At 39.6% G+C, this 21,925-nt stretch overlaps 2 protein-coding genes across 2 annotated transcripts in view; one reads left to right on the top strand and one right to left on the bottom strand.

Moving 5' to 3' along the window:
* Positions 1-18,203, top strand: part of LOC133839406 (mucin-2) — a 39,532-nt gene extending 21,329 nt beyond the window's left edge. Inside the window, 16 exon segments of the mRNA XM_062270944.1 lie at positions 367-608; positions 692-891; positions 959-1,176; positions 2,031-2,640; positions 3,074-4,192; positions 5,484-6,113; positions 6,924-7,284; positions 7,352-7,451; positions 7,453-7,625; positions 7,696-7,812; positions 7,901-8,024; positions 8,087-8,229; positions 8,452-8,499; positions 8,896-9,017; positions 13,097-17,177; positions 17,245-18,203. Of these exon segments, the coding sequence (XP_062126928.1) occupies positions 412-608; positions 692-891; positions 959-1,176; positions 2,031-2,640; positions 3,074-4,192; positions 5,484-6,113; positions 6,924-7,284; positions 7,352-7,451; positions 7,453-7,625; positions 7,696-7,812; positions 7,901-8,024; positions 8,087-8,229; positions 8,452-8,499; positions 8,896-9,017; positions 13,097-17,177; positions 17,245-17,299 (8,298 nt within the window). The 5' untranslated portion in view covers positions 367-411 and the 3' untranslated portion in view covers positions 17,300-18,203.
* Positions 18,204-18,490: 287 nt separating this feature from the next.
* On the bottom strand, positions 18,491-21,532 carry LOC133839407 (solute carrier family 23 member 2). The gene is made up of 6 exons (XM_062270945.1): positions 21,376-21,532; positions 20,608-20,725; positions 20,022-20,544; positions 19,424-19,940; positions 18,996-19,365; positions 18,491-18,933 (listed from the first exon to the last, which is right to left on the bottom strand). Exons 1-6 carry the CDS (start codon positions 21,403-21,405, stop codon positions 18,752-18,754), a joined length of 1,740 nt encoding a protein of 579 aa, XP_062126929.1. The 5' UTR covers positions 21,406-21,532; the 3' UTR covers positions 18,491-18,751.
* Between the last annotated feature and the right edge of the window lie 393 nt (positions 21,533-21,925).

Here is a 21,925-nt window from a genome sequence, read left to right as displayed (position 1 = left end):
AATAAATGTACTGAATAAAAATAAGTGTATGCATGCTTTTAAGAAATACTAATAGCATATTTGTGGACATACCATTTGTTCACACCAAATACAAAATGACTGTAGTCAATTGTAATGTAGATGAAGAGATTTATCTAGTTGATTTGCCTACCTTCTTTGGATTCGTTTATGTTGATTGGGTATGATTAAGAACTAGTATTTTAGCGCGACCTAAAAACAACAGTGGAAATGTTATCCTTTGCTCTGTGTCTTACCTGACGCTCTTTTTGAATAATTAATTGATTTATGTATTATTTGGGCTGTCGTTGGATTACATTCGCCTTTGAGTGAAGTATTTTCTAACAAAATCATCCTTTATCGTTTCAGTAATTTGCCTCACCAAGACATACAGTCTTAAACACATCCAGAACTATGGTGATAAGCAAACCCGAAACAACGCCTAATGGGGCGGGAGCTGGTGCAGCCGGAGCTACTGGTCTGGATGCTGCCTCAAATAATATGGCGCATCGGTCGGGTATACCACAGGATCAAATTGACAATATTATGAGTGGCATTGCTAACACGGGTGATGTCAAAATGAATAATCATCGAAAGAAGCTTCGGCAAAGGTGAGTATTCCAGACCCCTCTTAAAAGACAATAACTTCGAACTTACTGATATAAAAAAATTATTCTGTTTTTCCTCATTACAGATTTGATATTATTAAGAAACTAGGTCAAGGCACTTATGGCAAGGTACAGCTTGGTATTAACAAAGAGACGGGCCAAGAGGTAGCAATCAAAACTATAAAGAAATGCAAAATAGAGGCCGAGGCGGATTTGGTGCGAATCAGGCGAGAAGTGCAAATTATGAGCTCAGTACAACATCCCAACATTATACACATATACGAAGGTAGTACTCCACATTTCTGCAATTCTGTGAAGTATATAATGCCAATCAAACTTAAATTTTGCAATAGTATTCGAGAATCGCGAGAAAATGGTGCTAGTCATGGAGTTTGCCGCTGGCGGTGAGCTCTACGACTATCTATCTGAACGTAAAGTGCTTACTGAGGAGGAGGCGCGCCGCATCTTTCGCCAGGTGGCGACCGCTGTCTACTACTGTCACAAGCACAAAATTTGCCATCGTGATTTGAAGTTAGAAAACATTTTACTCGATGAACAAGGCAATGCAAAGGTATGCTAACTAATAAAAATACTCCTAAACTGAGGTTGAATATTAGTTTAATTCTTTTGTATTAACTTTTGTCAGTTTGTAAATCCGTAGTCAGTTTGTATAACTAAGGAGAAAAATCAGACCGTAGAGCACAGTCAACAATCGATACAACAAATAGTTTGTTATCAGTGACAAAGAACCTTTTGAGTGTATTGACTTTATGCAAAAGAAAAACAAGTGAGGAAACTAAACCCGAATGGGTTACATGCTACAATATATAATATTGAAAACTAACTATATAGCGGGAAAATGGCTTGACAAAAAGTAATTGTTTAGCGATATACAAATATTCAAAATATTCTTCACAGTATGAAATAACCAGAGTAATTGCAATGGACATTTTTCTCTTAAATAACTTTTAAGTTTTCTATCGAATCGAAATCAGAAATCATTCATAAATTCAATTATATTGTACAAGAGACTCCACTTTAAAATTACAATCGTCATTTTTTTTCTTTTGATTTGCAGTGACCAAAGAGAATTTTACCAAATTTGGTATTTTAGCTGTCAAAGTATCGGAGTGTCTTAAATTGTAGACAGAAGGAGGAATCACATTCTCTTTAAATTTTATACTAAATTACTAAGTTGATTAACTTTCATACTATCTCCTAAATCTATAAGACGGGTTGGGGAAGGTAGTTCTGAGCAACAAAGCATGCACATTCAATGTTTATAGACAAAAGCTTTCCAAGTCATGAATTTAGAGTCCTAGTTACAAATGTTTATTGAAAAATACAACTTAATATTTTGTGTCAGAGTTGTTATATGCAACATTATATGAGCAAGAATTAATTATATTTCATTATTTCACACAGATTGCCGACTTTGGATTGTCGAATGTATTTGACGACCAACGTCTACTTGGCACCTTCTGTGGATCACCGCTCTACGCTTCACCCGAAATTGTAGAAGGAACACCCTACCAAGGACCCGAAGTTGATTGCTGGTCGCTGGGTGTGCTGCTTTATACTCTAGTCTACGGTTCCATGCCCTTTGACGGATCCAACTTTAAGCGACTTGTGAAGCAAATCAGTCAGGGCGACTACTATGAGCCGCGCAAGCCGTCGCGCGCTTCCACACTTATACGGGAGATGTTGACTGTTTGTCCACGCAAAAGAGCCACTATTGAGCAGATATGTTCGCATTGGTGGGTCAATGAGAACGATAATGTTTTCTGCCTAGATTTGGCCGAAGATTTGGCAAATCAAACGCCAGTGCGCCTCGACGTGTTGCTGTCATTGACGCCCACTGCAGTTACAGCGGATCAGCTGGTTGTGCCATCAGCAGACGGAGCAGCGGCGGCAGCTCCAGCCGCAAATGCGGCTGCAAGCGAGAGAATTCAGCGTTCGCATTCTGTGGGTTCCATTCGTGATATTGGGGCACCCAGCACAGAAGCAGAGCGTCGTATTCTGGATATGGTTGCTGGTGAGTTGAGACGACATCCAATATGGATAATGCCAGTACTCACATCATGCTTGCAAAGATTAAATGGAGACCCCCAGATCTTTCGCGTACAATTTGTATTTGTATTTGTATATTTGTAAAGTGCTGTGGACTAACTTGGCATATACAACAATGTGTCCCGAACAATCCAAACCCCAAACCGAAACACCAATCTCAACTCCAAATCCAACCCCTACCATGCAGTCCACCCACTTATTACTAGTGCTCATATGGTATCCGTGTCCGATTTACTTTACTTACCTAACGGACAAATTACCAATCACACTCATGTGCACTAACATTAAACAAATTGAAGACATACCCATTTAACCATGCTCATTAAACCACGCCTCCCTTCTCTCTCGCTTTCTTTCTTTCTTTCTTTCTGTTGGTGGTGTTCATGTTAATTTCCTAGCTGGAGGGGAGGCTGCCCTGATGCCATCACCAACACGTACCATAACGCCAGCCCAGAGTCCTGTACAAACGAAGCGAAAGCTGCAGCCCACCGTATCGACTGAGAACGCGACTGGTACTACGGCCAAGAAGAAGGAAAAGCCGGCCAACAGCTCGTTTGTCATTGGCGAAGGCAAAACACCACTGCTCGCTACAACAACGCCTTCCCAAGCAATGGAGACCGAGAGCAGCGCGGCGTCTGCCCCTGTGCTCCAGCTAGAGAATAATCAACAAGAACAACTTATTGCCGAACCTATTGCTTCTGCAACACCTGATGTGCCCCGACAAGCAACACGGTCCAGACTGGACGCTGTCGTTGAAACGCCCGAGGAGAAGGACGCCACCAAGGTGATCAAAAAGTTTGTAAACAAACACAAAACCGCCGATCTGGTTAATGCCATCAATGAGAGTGCTAACGGCAAGGTAACAGTTAACAACAATGCAGCATCGCATCTACCGCAGGCAACACCGCCCTTTATTCGTAAGTGCAGCCTGCAGGATGAGGTCACACTCAACAAATTTAACGCGGAACGCCGCAAGTCTCGCATTCTTGAAACTGCTGAGAAATTTCAGCCGCCACCAGCCACAGTCCCAACAGCAACAGCTGCAGCGCCCGAAAAATCGAAAAAACTCAGCATACCCGGCGTCAGTGTGGGTAGCTTTAAAAAGGAATTCGAGCGAAAGGCTACGAATCCAACGCCCGTCACTGGACCAACACCTGGCGAGCGTCGCGCTCAAGAACAGGTCGCTGCTGCCGCGGCCGCCGCACAAGAAGCGGAGGCAGCTCAAGAGGTCTTGGCTACACCACCACCATCACCGGTGGTGGTTAGTAGTTTGGAAGCGAGCGATTCGAAGAACTCGGTTTCGTCCATTTCCCTTGAAGAGGCGCGACGTTCAATGGAGAACTCCATTGCGCTGTTGCGGCAGGCAGAAAATGAGTCCAACAAGGAGCTCGATCAGCTCTGCTCCCAAGCGGAAACCATTGGCATCACCGAGACGACATCAACCACGGCCACACCAGAAGAGCGCGAACGTAAGTTGAAGAATGCGCGCGCCATTATCGGAAATGCCATACAGCCGGGTAAGTGAATGCAAGTGCATGACCAAATACGGATATCATCGTTTTCTAACAATCCTATCATAAGTTAGGCTAAGTTCGCAGCACTATCGAGTTGACTACCCGCATCACTACTATACTGATCGTTATATATATAAATTATCAATAATCAAATAGCAATTATATTGCAATTGCATTTGGTCCAAATCGAAAGCAATTAAGCAGTTACGCAAGTTTCATATATTTGTATATGCTATTCATAGAGTAAAAATGAAGACAAGACTATAATTTTGATACAACATTCTTCAACAAGTTCAGTATGATCTTTTCAAGAATTCCGATTCATACAAACAGCCGAGTTTGGAAAATTCGAATACAGAAAAGGAAATGGATAAACCTATAGCAACTGTGTCATTTAGAATCCCAAGCTATTGAACATTCACGATATTAGGAATATAAAATATATCTTTGAATCACTTCAAATAAATAATGTAGAAATTGTTCAGAATATAGAATACTATAGAATACTCAATTTTAAAATTTAATTCTATTTCCGGTAATGTTTATTTATGTGAACATTCGAAAAGAGAGAAAACGATCATTTGCAATTTTCTAGGCGGCACCCTTTTTGTATTCTATAGGTATCCACATTTTTCTCTCTTTCTTTTTCATTAAGCCTTTAAGAGCTTCTAAGATCTTAATTAAGTGCTTATATTAAAAATGTATACAAGTAATTCAATATCAATTTGCATTGTTTTTAAATGAAGAATAGAATAGAATAAAATAAATCTTGTAGTGTATAGGATATTGTGAGTTGTTTTAGTTATTACAAACCTAAGATTATAGGGTATAATTGAAATAATAGATAAGAAGTAAAGAAAATGATCGTGCATTCTGATATTGGACTCAGCTTTATGCTGCCGACTCATACAAAATTGTCCATAGCTTTGAGTTTTGTGCTTTTCTTTAAATCCACATTAGTATTTATTTTCTCCCCGTTTTGATGTGTACTTAAAAAAGTTTTGCTCGCGGAGTGCTGCATGGTTTTTACTATTTGGCTTTTGGAATTGAAAGAATCCCAAATACAGCTCGCTTGGTCATACCAACAAATCACAGTCCCGATGTAGCACAGCACGTGACATTCTCATCATTGTCCCAACAGGTTCACATGTGTCTCACACAACCACACTTTTTTCTCTCTTTCTCTCTCTCTCTCTCTCTCTCTTTTTCACTTGTTCCTTGTCTTATACATTCCCATACTCACATACTCACATATGTGCTTATCATATTCATTGAATCATCATCTTAATTTTAGTGATACGAAGGCCAACGATATTATTTGGCGTCAGCAACGGCTTCGGTAGTGGCGCTGATGCCGGCGGGGTTGGGGGTAGTACCACCACGGTGCCGCCGTTGCTCTTAAAGAGCCCAAACCATTTTATTGCTCCCACCAGAAGCAGCAGCATAAACATGGCCACAACAACAATACAGACAAAACCAATATCGGCACCATCAAACTCATTGGCGGCTGCTAAGCAAACGATACAGCAACGGCTCTTTTCGGGTGGAGTGCCTGGAATGACGTTGCCAACGATGACTAGACCGAGCATCTGGCAGCCACAAGCTTCTTACAGCACGGCCAGCATATTTCAGCCGTTGGCCACGAAGAGTCCATTCAGACAAATGCAGCAGCAGTTCCAGCAGAAATGTCACGAAACATCACAGCACAGTGCTTTATTCACACCACCGCCTTCGCCGTTGCACGCGCCCACTCACAAAAATGTCACCGTCGACAGCAACAACAAGTATAGCAGCGGTAGCAGCAACAACAACAACACGATGCGTATTGTCAATTACAATGTCAGCTCGCGCTCGAGACCATTTCATAATCAAGCTCAAGATACACTCAATACATTTGCCTTGCCTGCGGCTATGTGGCTGAAATGTAAGTCTTGGCAGCGGCTCCACAGTGCCATGCGACGCTCACTTGCCCACCTGCCCACACCTGTCCACCCGCACATCCTACCTGCCTGCTTGACTGCGTTCCCCTGCTGTTAGAAATTCAGCGGATGTCACGAGACTGGTTGATTTAATTTTGTATATATGTAACTGTTCTGTATATAGCGAAACTGATCTTTAGTTATAGTTGGATCTACGTCTGGTTAACCATTCTCTGGCAGCCAAAATTCTGTTTGTTTCCTTTCACCACTGCATTATAAGAGTGATATCATTCGATTTCCTATTCTCTCACACACCCAAACACACATCCACATTTTTCTCGTTGTTATACTTTATGCCACCATCGTTGTCGATGTTTTCTCTCAGCTTTTCTTTTTCGCTATATATCGAAATGGAACTGACAACGAACCAAATTACTAATGTTCTGTAGAACTCGATCTTTCGTGTTGTTTCTGTTTGTGCTTTTTGTGGTCGTCGTTGTTGTTGCTGTTGTTGTTGTTATGCTCGTTGTTGATATTGTTATTATTGTTGTAGTATAAATTCGTATTTCATTGCTGCCATAGCCGCTGTTAGCCGCTGCCGCTGCATTTTAAGACATTTATCACCCACACTTGCACAGACCAAACTCTATGCTTCTCCCCCTACAATACTCGTTATATGACATTCATAAATTGTGCAGCTAATCTAATAGTTTAGTTGCTCTTTCTATGCATCTAACAAATTATTCTTGTTTCAGTTGATCAATCACAATCAAATTCTCTATTTTAATCTGACTTTCGCTCTTTCGCATGTGCAGCTTCACCTGGCGGAGATGTGTCGCCAAGCGGGGCAGTTAAGACCTCAACTGCCTCCATTACGCTCAAGTCGGCAACGTTGCCACGTCGCAAAATCAATGCCAAGACGGAAGTGCAGCTTGATATTAAGCCGAGCATTGCAGAGCAGCCACAGCCTGCGATGCGGTTCAGCACTGAGATACAGCATCCTGTGGCCGATTTGCGCAGTGCACCACCACGTGAGGGACCCATTCCTTACAGCCCCATCAAGACGTCACTGCATGCACGTGCCACCAGTCTGGAGCCGAAAGAGCACATCATAACCATACAAAGGCCGCCAACGCAACAAGCCTATGGACGCACCAATTCCAACACAACTATGCGGTGAGTGTAGTTAACCATTAAGATTCAAACACACACTTTAATTGATATTGATTGATTATATTTGCAGCTCGGGTTCGCTGTCACGTCAATCCACTGCTGATTCCGAAATCGAAACAAGCACAATGTCACAGTCAACTATTACTGGAGCTGGGGGGCCAAGGTACCAGCAGCACTTCACAGCCCATTAAGAAAAGTCCACGCGAATTCATCATACCGATTGCCGTTGAGGGAGGCGGCTTTATCACGCCTCGGGAACGCAGCATTGAACCATCCGAGTCGAGCCACACAACCGCCTCCAGCCGCACTACGTTCAGCCGTCTGCGTCCATCGCATCGTATTGGGTAAATAATTTACTGCCCTTGCATTTTTTGTACGAATCTAATTTCCTTCTACTTTCATTTTTTTTTGCAGCTCATTGCTTAGCGACACCGGTTTCGATGAGAGTTCGCCATTCCAAAAGATGCGCACAACTTCTTTCAATCGTGATGGCGGTGACGATGATTCATTATTCACACCGCATAGACTAAGGTTAACACCCAACAGTGCAACGCGTCTTATCGTCAACATTATTAAGTATCTTAAATTTGTTGTTTTTCTTTTCTTATCTCATCTGCAGAAGCTCAAGGCCCGTCAAGAAAATCAGTCAGGACAATGATTCTCAAAGTTCTGGTGAGGAAGATGACGATGATGGCTTTGAAATACTCACAGCCGAAAACCTATTCTCGACTTTGCTACAACGTGTAAGTATGAAATTTTTGAAATATTGTTCTAAAGTTTTTATTGCGAGTATCTCAATGTACAGGTGCGCGCACTGACAAATCGAATGAACGTCAATAGTGACCTCACAGCCGGGTTTCCTAGTCATTCTAGTCGCTTGTTAACGGACATCTCTCGACAAGCACAGAGCCACAGGCCATTCTGGGGTCAAAGCAGTCCTTTTGGCAGGTGAGACTTCGATAATATCAGTTAATATCATTTTAAGAAAATACTTAGTAAAATACTTAGTAAAATACTCACAAAAATTCCTAGTTTCTTTAACAATCGCATTAATTTGAATATATGTAAATCTATTACATGCTGCATTCTAAATACATGTTTATAAACTTCAACTATTCGCAATTTGCTTATTTAAATAATAACAATACTCACATCGATAAATGAGATTAGATCCCAAGTCAGTTATAGCTATACCGAAACGGTTGAGAGGAAGCACGTGTAAGTACACAAACGTGATCATTAATGAAGATCTTAACCTGTCTCTCATCTATATGCCCATCTATCTATCATATATGATATCTGTTATCTGCAATAGATCTTAAGTTTTAACTAAAAATTTAACTACTACACTTGCATTCTCTGACTCCCAAGAAGCACTTCTTGTACTTCTCCTGCCAAACGGAGTCTGAAGGGAAGGCAAAGTTTGCTAAGGGGCTTAAGTATTATGGCCCGCATTCGCCGTTGGCTGATCGATTGGCCCGGTATCAAGTATTGTTTGTAAGTTGGCCTATGTGATGTGCAAGTCCTTTAGCTAAACATTGTCTTCCACAGTTAAGATCCGGCTTGTACTTATTTAAATTGAACTAACCATTTCTCCTTCTTCATCTTTGGCAGTCGTCTGAACAGCAGCAGCAACACCAACGTTATCAATGCACCCTGGCGTCATAGTATGTCCCGGGATTTGGGCAGCGATATGGAATCAATGTTCTCACGCACGGGCGCCACGTTGCCAAGAGGTGAATATCCCAGATTAAAGAGTAAATATTTAGATCAGTAGGCAAACCAGGACAGAGCAAATACAAAGTGAAGTAAAGCGATGTGAAATGAAGAGAAACAATTGCTATTCTTATTGCGAACACACAATGTTAAACCAGCTACAAAAAAGTATGCTACGTGAATAAGAGTTTATAATTTCGATACATATTACATAGTAGTTTTTGATGTACGCTAAAACAAAAAGAAAAAGTGAAAGAGATGAAAAAAAAGCAAAAACATTTTCTTTCTTAGTCTAAACATGTCTATGAAGCCTGAATATACCACTTTAATCAAACAAACAACTCAACATACAAACAAATAAACAAAACAAAAATTAAGCAACTAATTAAATGATGTGTACTGTAATTTTCAAGTGACAATGCAAATTACTACTCTTAAAATTGATTTTCTGTTTTTAATTTGAACTTTGATTTGTTGTGCGTGCACACCCCCTAAAATTAGCATATCCTTCTAACATTGAAACGAGAAACTATCATTAGTAGCCTCTGTTTATCAACTTTTTATCTATATATCTAAATATATATTTCAATGCTACTTATATGTCCTAGAGCACTTTTGTTGTTAACACTTAATGCCGCTGCCGCTTTATAATTTTAATTTACAAGTGATTCCTGACACCTATATATAGAGTTCACATGTGGGTATATTTTATATATATATATACTTATGTACACACATACATGTACTTTTTCATATGCGTTGATACTATATAGTAGCGCTCTTTTTGTATACGTTTTCAAGCTCTCCGTAGCCCAAAGAATCGAACCCACTCAGTTAAATGTGCCTCTGATTGTTCTCTTTGTAATGTTTGCACATATTATTATTTATTTATAAAATTGTATTTATTTTACTCAATTTTTATATAAAACATTTTTCACATTAGAGATTTATTTATTTAGCATTATTTACGCAGCCTAATATTGCAATGATGATAGAAAATTTGTCAATTGAAGATCAATCGAAATTAAGTCAAATCGTATTCAAAGTCCCCAATATCTGAGCAACTCTTCACATATTTACATAAAAATAACATGTAGCATGGTCAATAAAATATATTTATATTTTTAAATAAATCGACATGTTATCTGTAGTTATCTAAATCAACTAAGTTTGGAATAATTGAAGTTGGCGAAACATAAAAAATAGTATACATTGAGAAATTTGTTATTAAAAATTGTTATAAAAAAATGGGAAAATGAAAGAAGTTTTTGAAATGTACTTAATATTAATAGCAATGTAATAAACATAAATGGCTATATTATGAAAGTTAGCACTACATACATTTATTACATTTTACAGTGAAGACAATTTCGATGACAATAAAACAAATACTTTTGTTCTAATATTTTAAAAATAAAAACAAATTATAAAATAAAACGTTAATGAAACGGCCCATAAGATTACGAAATGAAAGCAAAAAATGTCTACTTTATTTCCAATTACAATTATAAATTGTTTGACAACCAAAAGAATTTTGTTATATACATAATATTTTATTTATTGTTGTACAGTTTGCAAATGGCCCCGCTACCTTAAATTTGTTTTAGTTTTCACATACTTTTTTGACTGTAAAGAAGCAAAAAAAAATAATAATATTGGAAAAACGCTAACCAAGCAAGTTGTTTGAGTTTCAAAGTTCTTGTTCATGTTTTTATTAGTTTAATAATAATTAAAACAAATTTGTGTTGTACAAGAAATTAATTTATAACACCACTAAGCACACGCATATGCACACACATACACATAAGCACACACATGCATTTGAAGCTTATCGATGTAGTTATTTGATTTATCTTTTTTAATGCTGCGTCTAAGCCGAAGCCAACTCAGCAACAAAAATACATAGCAACCACTACAACAACCAAACAAGTTTCTGAGTTCTGGGATATTTTAAATGAACGAGAATAGAAAAATGTATGAAATATAAATTTTATATCAAATAATTTTATTATTATATTCATCGATAAACAAAAAAAGAATGTTTCAACATTCATAGCAAAGCTAAGAAGAAACACAAGTAAACAATATTAAAAATGTCCACAACTTTGAATACGATAATGTACAAAAATGTTCGGCTACTAATTGGTTTTATTCTAAAGCACAAACAAATTGTTTATCATCATCAGCAACAACAATAACTTCACACGTCTAAAGGAGCTCTTCTATTAACCATAAACACTGCCATCGTACATCCCAAATGTCATATTATAACCTCTACTCGATCCCAAGAAGTACGCCTTTTTAATTTTTACTTCATTTAATATTACTTTTTTCTTTTTGTTTTTATTTTTAATCATTTGAAATTCATAATTTGGCCGTTTACACGTTTCTTGCTTGTTTCGTTTACAGTTGGTTTGTCTTTAACAACTACCACGCCCACTAAGCATGTAATAACCATTAACAACAGTCCGTTAAATACCAATGTGCATCTGAATCCGTGCAGAATTGCTACGACCGTAGCAACATCAACCAAAGTCACCATCGCTACAGTGCCACAATTTCAATTAACCAAGACAACAGAACAATTGAACTCCCCCGTCCCACCTCCACCATCCAGAGCAGCCAAGGCTAGCACCACAGCAGCCACAGTTATAACTACAAGAAACCTCAAGAAGACATAAGTAGATGCCGATCAGGGGTGGATGCGGATGCAGACAACTGGCAACAGGCGACTGAGAAATCTGGCTCATCATTAATTACTGTTTATGATTAAAGAATAATTTTTACACATCTGTTTAATGTTCATTTAAATTCATCAAGTCAACATGCTTTTCATACGAATACTAAAGCCTTGGTAACAAAATGCCATCCAAAGGCATACCTCATTATAAGTAGATCCTACTATTTACAATTTGAACTCAAAATGAATAAATTAATTTTTTAAATACTTACCAGAATTAATAAAACCAAAAAGATGGCATCCATAAGTACTCAGTGTCCCTAACTGCACTAACAATAAAATAGTGAACAGAAATTAAGCATTACCGGATCTGATTGTTCTTTATATTTATCAAAAAATTACTATATTATTCGAGCAATATTCCATTTTTTACAATACGTTGGGAAGGTGCTATGTTAATTCTTCATTGATTAATTGTAGCTTGTACATCTATCGGAAGTAAACACCCAATTAGAATTGACACTTGTGTTAATATTAATGAAGTTTAGTATTGTTCAAGATAGACTTTAAACAGGCCGGCAAAGACTCCTCTCTGCAAAGTAAAAGTGAGCTGTAAGCTTCATCAAGAACTATTCGGCCGAGGTTGACGAATGAGTATTCGTACAAATATAGGTATTTAGTTGTACATGATTATTACCACACATAAATACACATGACACTTATTGTGATTTAAAATTAATTTAAACGATTTAAATTATTTATGTAGGCACTAAATTTGAGTTTTTTTTTGAGCTAAACAAAAAAAAAACAATTGGTAACAATTTCAAGTCATTAATCTAAGGAACGCCTCAGCCTTTAGCGTAAATGTTATTTAAAATGCTAAAATAAGCAATATTTTTATACAAACATACATTTTAATACTAATTATTTAAAAAAAGACAATTGAAATACAAATCGTAAAATTTTGTATAAATACAAAATACATTAAAAACAAAGAAAAATCGTATGATTAACCATTGTTATTTACTTACTATTATGTCCTGCACGTGAGCTAATCATTATTATTATTAATATTGATTGAAACGAATTTTTTAATTGTTATTTAATATATAATTGCTTTAACGAGTTAACCCCGCTTTGTGTTACTCTGTTTTACAAATATCGAGTATACTATGGATTGCAAAGTTCTCTTGGTTGCAAATATACTGAATTTTTACAGGAACCTATGTGGGTGAGCCTCTTCTGGATTAAAGGTACTAAGTAAGATATCCAGAGCAAGTAAGTATAAATAGCTTGCAAATTGGGCCGACAGCATTAACCTGACTTCTCACTCCACCCGATGAGTGTCTGTGTGTTACAACATTATAGAATTTACTTATAGTTACACACCATCCCGCTCTTTACTCGTATCATTCACAGGCCAACACGCTAAAAACAATGCTAGCAAGGCCCAATCTGAACAGGGAAATATAGACACCAGGAGTTCGATAGCCACAAAGGCAACCACAACAGAGTTGGTTGCCGGGGAAGGACTGGATCTGGCTGACTTGGACTTGTCTCGTTTGCGTCTCAGTAAAAAAGATCTCGAGACATTATCTAGCATTACGCCGGGTCTTCCCAAGTGCTTCCAAGAGCAGCTGCTGGCTAAACTTCCGCCAACGCAAGCACGTAAACTATCCCGAACACTGAGCGTTCAGAGTGGAACTGCCAACAGCACCCCCAACATTAAAGTGTACAAACGCAGTCAGAGCAGTGGTCGTAGCTATTTGTCGGAGAAACCGGAAGAGGAACCTAAACACAATGTCAAATCACTAATAGACACACCTAAAACAACAGTTGCCAGCACGGCTACGTATCAACGCAGTCTGAGCCGAGCACCTAGTCAGGGGCCACCCACCGAAGCAACAACTACCAAAATGATAACTGGCGCCAAGAGTCGCAGTAGCAGCATATGCCGCGATGACCTTAGCAAATCGTCACTGTGTGGCAGTAACTACACCAGTGATATTAGTGACAAATATAAATATTACTCTCCATATTTAAGCAAGTCGGGCAATGGAACTTCGACTACGAAGGAGGTGCCAGAGAAGCGATACAGCGCTGCTATGGGACGTCCACCAAGTGGTTGCCTGTCGCCACCACCACAAGCCCAGAGTGTTCCTGTGCCTGCGGCCGTGGCTGACAGCAGCAGCTCCTTGCGTAGACGCTCCTCGCAGCGAAGAGTCTCCCGCTTCCTGCGATCAGACTTTTTCGATGAACCTCGAGAGCGCGACTCTCAAAGTGCACTTCGAGAAATACAAGAAATATCAAGCGATCGTCTAGAACAATCGGATTTGCGGCATCGCAAGCACAGCCTTCCAAATGTAGAGGCAGACATTGAGACAAGTCAAGCTACGAAGAAACACGCACGCAACAAAAGTCTGGAACAGTTTACGGATCCTATGCTTGGAACACAGCAGCATATTGAACTCACTGAAAAAAGACGTAGTGAGCTGCGTCCCAGAGAGTTTGAAAGTGAGCTGGGCAAGCATGAGATTGCCAATAAAATATTGCAGGAACTGCAACTGCTTTCCGTCGCTCGTAGCGAACAGGAGCAACTCATGACAGAACCGCAATTAACAGACAAATCTGAGGAAACGTCCACTATCAAGAAATTAAAGAAACCCAAATCCAAGGATAAGAACTTAGAGCAAAGTAACGATGCCGACACCATTAAGACAATTTCCTCAACGACAACATCTATAGCGACAACAAACCTTATTCGCAAAGTCAAGAAAGTATCTAAGAAATCAGCAGACGAAGTGAGCTCATCTCTTACCACAGATGAAAAGGCTAGCGACCCACAATCAACGACACCAGCAGTTAAGGAAACTAAATTGAAGCGTCCCAAATCATACCCCATGAAAGATCTGTGTCTAACCCTCAAACGCACTCCAGAATTGTCACTAACAGAGGCATCAGTATTGACGCCGCCAACTAATTTTTCTAGTAAAGTATCCAATAGTACAGTTGAAGTCCCCATTGACTCTGCTGTGAAAGAAAGCCGTCTAATGCGTCCGAAAAGCTATCCGGCAACCAAACTAACTATGCCCAAAGATCTTAGAAAAGTAACACGAAGTGGCGTTGCAATTTCCAGCACCGCTGAGACTATTTCAGCCTCAACAACTGCGTCCAGCTCGAAGTCCACATCCGAGGAAATATCATTTTCTACTAAAACGCCCTTGAATTCACCATCTGACAACGCCATTTCACCACCGATAGAATCTCGTCCGATTTCTACCAAAAAAGTGATCAAAGTTTCCAAAAAATCCAAGCTAGCAACACCCACTCCAGTAACGACTAACGTATCTTCTTCATCTATAACTGCCTCGACAACAAAGACAACTACTCCAGTCGAAAGTTCAAAGGAGTCGAGTCCGATTATTAGGTCAAAGGAAAAATCGCCTGAAAAAAAATCAAGTAGGGGTTTGCTTTACGCCATCGGTCAGAAGTTTGAGAAGCTTCGCGACTCAGCGATGAGTAAGGAAAAGAAGATTAATACAGAGAAGCCCAGTTCAACTCTGGTGTATACTCAAAAGCAAGATTCGACCGACGATCGCAGCTCTTCTGAAAAGTCGTCTTCAACTCTGCTTCGAAAAAAGAAGTCCTTGGAGGTGGATAAGCAACTAGAAACTGCAGCTGAGTTTAAGCGCTTAGACAAGCGATCCCGCTTTGATACAATGCTAAGGTCTCTTCGAGAAAGATCTGTGCCACGGACACAGGCCGAATCCAATGCAAGTGTCAATCCCAAACGTTCCGCAAGTGTTGAGGAGCTACATATAGACAATTGCAGCACCAACGGTAGCAGCGGAAAACAAAGCGGAACAGTCAACAAAATGCTCGGTGGACTGCTGAAGCGTTTTGATCGTGAGAATAGCGAACAGCGTCGAGTGTGCAACTCACGTTCCACCAACAACATTGAGCGGGAAGCCCGCGAAGATCAAAATGAACCACCCATATATCAGAACGTAGGCAAAGCCATGGCCGAAGTGAACTGCAACTGCGAAACTGTCTGTCCGGACTGCATACAAAATCAGAGTGCAACACGCAGTACCAGTAGAGTTAGTCGTAGTGGTCACACAACCATGGCAACCGGAACTGGAACAGAATCGACAACGGGCACAGCGAGTAACAAGGACAAACGGAAGGGCCTCATGCTGGACTTAAGTAATGTCACCAGTGGAAATGAAACTGGAACAACGACAAGCACAGTTCCAAATTCAGGTAACACGATGACTAATGCATATCGCGGGTCGAAGACGAACCCGGCATTCCTGAATAGCAACCCGAATGGACTGTACTCCAACTTGCCGCCTTATCCAGGCGGTATAAAGAGTGCATCCTCCAATAATAGCTTCAGCCAACAATCAATGGATAATGTCACCAACAACAATTCTATTAACACCAACAACAACTGCAGTTCTCAGACTTCTGGCTATCGCACTTCGTCGGCAAACGAAATTAATCGCAACAATCTGTTGACACCGTCGTTTGATAACATTGCCAACTACTCTTCTGATTCACGAAGCTACCAAGATGACTGTGCCTCGACGTCTACATTTATGTCGCCCACCGAGGAACCAGAGTTATACTTTGACAACTGGTCAATTTGCTCAGAGGATAACTACATGTTACATGCAACACCATCACCGACAGTATCTCGACTGTCCCGTGCTTCCCAACTATCGTCGCCAACACGTTGCTCTGAAAGTTCTGATCCCAACGAGAGTGTCATTGATCGCATTAAGCGTCGAAGCTTCTACAGCCGGTTTAACGAACAGAAGCCACGACGCACAAGCAGCATTGTGGGTCCATCAGCAGTTCGCGATTATTACCGTGAGCAGCATGCGGCACTAAAAGCACGATCCAGCCATAAGTTGCATGCACCTGAACCAGAGACGCGCGGTCATTCCCCAGACATTGCCCAGCAGTTTTTTAGGCCTCTAAAGTTAAGTCCCGTTGGCACTGAGCTCAAGCCACCCGTCTATCGCTCAACATTGGACTACTCAAACTCCGCGTCTGCTGGAGCAACAAGCAAGCCTCGCAAGAGTCTCAATGATATTCGCAATACATCGCCTTCGTTCCTGAGTAAGCGGTATGAGCCGCATACCGAATATAGCTTTGTGCCGCTGCGCTACAAGAGCTCCTCCAGTTCCAGTCCTAGCACCGGCACTGTTGGCGGCGCCAATGGCTACTACAATACATATAATCCAAAACGACGCTCGTCGTATACTTTAAACGGAACTTTACCATCGGGAAGCGTTACCACTGCTAGTAGTCATTTGGATGGCTATGTCACACTCGGCCGACGCTCAATTCGACCATATGATCACCGTACCATGTCACTGCTGGAACCTCCGACAGCTGGTACCGGTTGCACCAGCGGTATCAGCGGCGCTGGTAGCTACCACAGGCGTGAAGCTCGCACACCGGTACGCGACTACACCTCTAGCATCTCACGGTGAGTACAGCATAACATCATAACATCTTTATGAATCATTACTTTATTATTTTCTCGGATCATACAGCTCCGGTTCACGTTATCGCACCTCGTCGGCCACGCGCAGCCCTACAAATATTTGATGTTCCACACCGCAGAATGGCTTCTGCATCTTCTGCTATTACTCCAAGCGCAAGAGGGCAATTCATGCCTCACTAATAAGCACACCGCTAAATACAACTGCCTCCTCGTCTGCATCGGCCTCAGCCCCAGCTTCGGCCACAGCATCGGTGACATCCTCGCATGCTAGCAGTGGTGGCCTTAAAAAGTTGATGCCACAATCTCAGTCCCATCATAAGAATCAGCAAAAGTTTTAAGTAGTCACAATAAAAAATTCATAATACAGCGAACTTTGAGTTAAGCTCTCCCCAATGTAGTCCTATCTCATTGTTAATATTAAATATAGCCAAAACTTAAACTTAGTGCCGGAAGCCATTGCGACCTGGTCGTATTTGTAGAAGTATCAATACAAAAACCAAAAAAAAAAAATTTTCATCAAGTAAAATCTTAGTTGAATGATACAATAATGATCCCAATATAATTATTGTGATCAATTATAAGATTTTCAAATGATTGTGCCTTGGTTCCTTCGATGTTTTTAGTTTTAGTCATAGCCTTAATGATGTAATTTTTAAGCAGGAGAAAGCAGAGAAAAAAAGCTAGAGATAGAAAGATGTGGAAATGTTAGTTTTTTAACACGTGTTTCTAAAGTATTTTATAAGCTTTTTTAAGAGCCTCGCGCCGAAAAATGAGTTACAACTTTTTTCATAATTTTACCTAAATTTTGGGTAATACAGAACTGAACAATTCTTTGCAATATTTTATGAGGAACTTTCTTTCGATTACTAGAACTATTAAAGTTGTTGAAAAATTATAGATTATATGCTTAATGTAATCAACAGATTCAAATATAGCGAAGTCAATAAGCGAATTTACAGTATAGTTGGTAGAAAAATCGAATGTTGTGAACGGTAATAATTAAATATGGAAAATCAAATTCAACATAATTTAAATAAATAAAGAATTCTAAGAACTAAAAATCTCTTTTTTACCAATACAATAAACTTATTATCGTTAGAAAATCTTCTATATGTTTTAGCTTCGGAAGAATTTTCTGGCTGTCTGTCTCCCTGTCTTCCTGCAGTGTTTTCGCCTGTCTGTTGCCAGGCAGATTGTAGAAGTTTTCACAAGTAATTGCTGATGTTAAGTTGCTGATGTCAAGTTTTAAGTGCTTTGGTATGTGTTGAACATAATTGTATATCGAAAATTCCACTTTCGTACATGCTTTAATTTTTTTTATCCATATCCACATTATCTTTTACATCTATAATGTAATAAAATATACATTTTTTATTGTTTGTGCAATTTTTATTAGAAGACTAAGAGAGTGGTGCTTCATTTAAGTTCACAGGGTTATATTCGTTAGTTGGCTTCCATCTATTATGTTATATAATCTAAAATTGACTATAATTTTGTACACTCGAATTTAAGTTCCTGACAAATTAAATTGAATACCATATTTGTCAGAGAGGCATTTAGTTTTGTTTTTTCAGTTTATAGGTGGGCATAAATGGCACATGGTAAGTCCACTTCCATTTTCGTACTGCATTCATCCCATAAGGAAAGTCAAAATCAGTTGCAGTGCCATCGTTAATATTATCATCACCCAGGGGCATTTCGTTGGCCCACTCAATAAGACCACGTTCTTTGGGAGTGCCTGTTGTAAGAATAATATTAAATACTGTAACTCACTAAAGACACCAGTTAATATTAACTCACCAGGTATTATATTATCTAAGAGGCATCCTAAAAACCCTCCCACCAATATTGTCGTCCCCAGCAGTACTGTTAGCGTAGAGTCTACCGTTTCATTGCCTGTTTTTATGGCACCTGGATGTTGCTGCATCCATGGACATAAAACCATCGGAAAAAATATGGATAAACCAAGTATATACAAATTCCTCGCAGACCGTAAGTCAACATATTGCAGTGTAGACAGGCCGAATGCTATGATCATGCCAAACATTACACAAAATATTCCACCCACAACGGAATCGGGAATAAGAATGAAAATAGCACCAAATTTTCCAATAACTCCCTGTATTACCATTATCAGTGCAGCCCATTGTATAACGCGTCTGGAGCCAATCTGCCGAAAAGTATAAGTTGAATGATAACATGTGCTCATATCAAAATATCGTACTTACCTTTGTCACGCCTATGGCGCCCACATTCTCTCCGAAGGTATTTGTGCCGTTTCCAGCCCCCCAAAGACCAGCCAAAACTGTGCCAAGACCTTCCGTACCGATTCCTCGATTGATGGCGTGTAACGGAGGCGGGTGAGCTCCGGACATTTGCGAAACTGTGGGATAATAGCTCAAAGACTCAACAGTACAAGCTAGCACTCCCGCTAGCATGCCCAATACACCTGATAAAGTTACTGAAGGCATCCCAAACTGGAATGGATATGGCACATAGAACCATTTGGCACTGGTCAGCACATTGAGCCGAACATCTGTACGAGATGGATGCGACGGCGGAAAAACATCCGTGGCTGTGAGAATTCCGCACAAGCCCCACATAATAATTATGGTTAACAAAACAGGGAAAAGGCGAAAAAGCTGAAACTGACGAATCTCCAGACCGCTGCCCTTTCGGTATGCAACCACAGGAATCGTAACATCGCACATGATTTGGGAAAAGAGAGTCAGCATACCGGTGGTACTGTGAGAACAAGAATAATACATAAATGACAATGTGGCCTGGCAACACATTGGATAGTCAGCTGACATTTGTAATACTCACCCCACCGCAATGCCCCAGTGCTTCGATGCTGTTTCCGCGGCATGCTCGAAAAGTGTGAGTCCAACCAGGGAAACTGTAGGCACAATCGTTAGGGGAGTCACATACTTTAATATTTTTCCAACAAGTCCAGTGTAACCTAGGACGAGCTGCACCATGGCTGACACTGCAATTGCTCCAGACAGTTCACGCATACGGATCTGCCACAATTCTTCTAGATCGGCTTCACTCATTTCATCGATGACAGTTTGAGCTGGGCATTTCCACTGAGGCAAGGAAAGAATCGCTAAAGTAGGCACAAGAAAAGATATAGTTCCTCCCTGAACGATAGGCAATCGAACACCCCATGTCGCTTGAAAGTATGTGACAATACCGGTGACGAAGATCATTGTGGATATAATTATGCCGCGATTTGGATCCTCATCGGACATACAAAGTGCTGGCGTCAATATGAACGGTATTGATACAATCGCACCAATCATTGTTAGATAATGTTGAAATGCAAGGAATATGCTCAGGTACCAGACTGCAATGTAATTTGTATATCATCTTGTCTCACGAAATATGTAAGTCAATTAATCAAATTTACCAGGATTCTCATTTATAGCATAGAGCAACTGAGGCTTGCTTCTCTCGGGCTTTGAAGTAGGCACCACTCCCACTGGTTCTGGAGAGCTGTTAGATTCATTTGGTTTCCCTGGACCACCCTACAAAAAAACCACAAACATTAATAAGTTACAAATATTGGGCCATAAAAAAATCATTGCATCCATTAATTTGTTATTTACATAAGCTAATTATAAATTATTATACATAAAAAACGACGGGCCTTTTCGATTTCATTGTTATAAAATTTTGCAATTTAATACTTGCATTAATTATCATCAAACGTTGTACAAGCTTGACAGACCTAACTTGTTAGCACTCGTGCTGGAATTCTAATTAATTGAGCGTGAGTATGAGGGTAGAAGCAATTGAATTAATGCATAAATCTCTGTTCTATTGCCTATACATATTTTTAATTAAGCAATAAATTATAGACCGAAATACCATACTGAGTGGAGATAATAAATCAAATGGCATAAATTTGTTGTTGATGACAAATGGTAATTATTACAAGCTGACTAAAGTACCCTTCACGTGACACTATGCGCTATAGGCAAATTTATTGATCATTTCTGCTTGATCTTATAAAATGATTTGAGAGATTCGCCATATATCTAGATTATCAATTTTTATTGAGTGCAATTGACAAGAATATTATCTTGGAAAATACCCATTTACGTAAACCATCTTAAAAAATAACCATTTACTTCAAGGATTCACTATATTAAATTAAACACTAGTTGTTTCGTACATCACAGATTGCAACATTATTTAGCTCCATTACGAATAAAAACGTATTTATTGAATTATAATCAGCATAATACAATCAAGTCGCAAAATATTTTTCCCACTTTTAGTTTTAAAAGCTTTCAACTGCTGTTGTCGGCTGCTCGGAAGAAACTGAACTAAGAGAAATGAAACTAGCCAACGTAAACTCCGAAGGCAGTATAAAAATAATGCTGAAAGACTGTCGAAATGAGTTCAATTAAATATATTCTGTTAGACAATGAGCGCACATCTGAGAGCAAGCATTCAAGATCAAAGAGAGAGAGAGTGATGGATATTCCTATAAATTGAATTTATACACTGTGAGTAGCGACTGGACAAGAAATTATTTCAAATAGTCTTTCTTGCGTCTTTAACTCTCCCTAGAGATATTCTTAATCAAAGAAGTCCATGATAAAAATATTTTGAAGCATTCAGTTGCTAAGTACTCTGTAAATGTGCCGAAAGACTGCAATATAGATAACTGTTAATGAGCAATAACAATTATTTTATGATTGCCTTTGTTTTAAGAAAGA

Source organism: Drosophila sulfurigaster, chromosome 2R, assembly GCF_023558435.1.
Source record: "Drosophila sulfurigaster albostrigata strain 15112-1811.04 chromosome 2R, ASM2355843v2, whole genome shotgun sequence".
NCBI classification, from domain to species: Eukaryota; Metazoa; Arthropoda; class Insecta; order Diptera; family Drosophilidae; genus Drosophila; species Drosophila sulfurigaster.
Note: the sequence above shows the minus strand (reverse complement) of the source record. Positions and strands in the feature narration are given on the sequence as shown.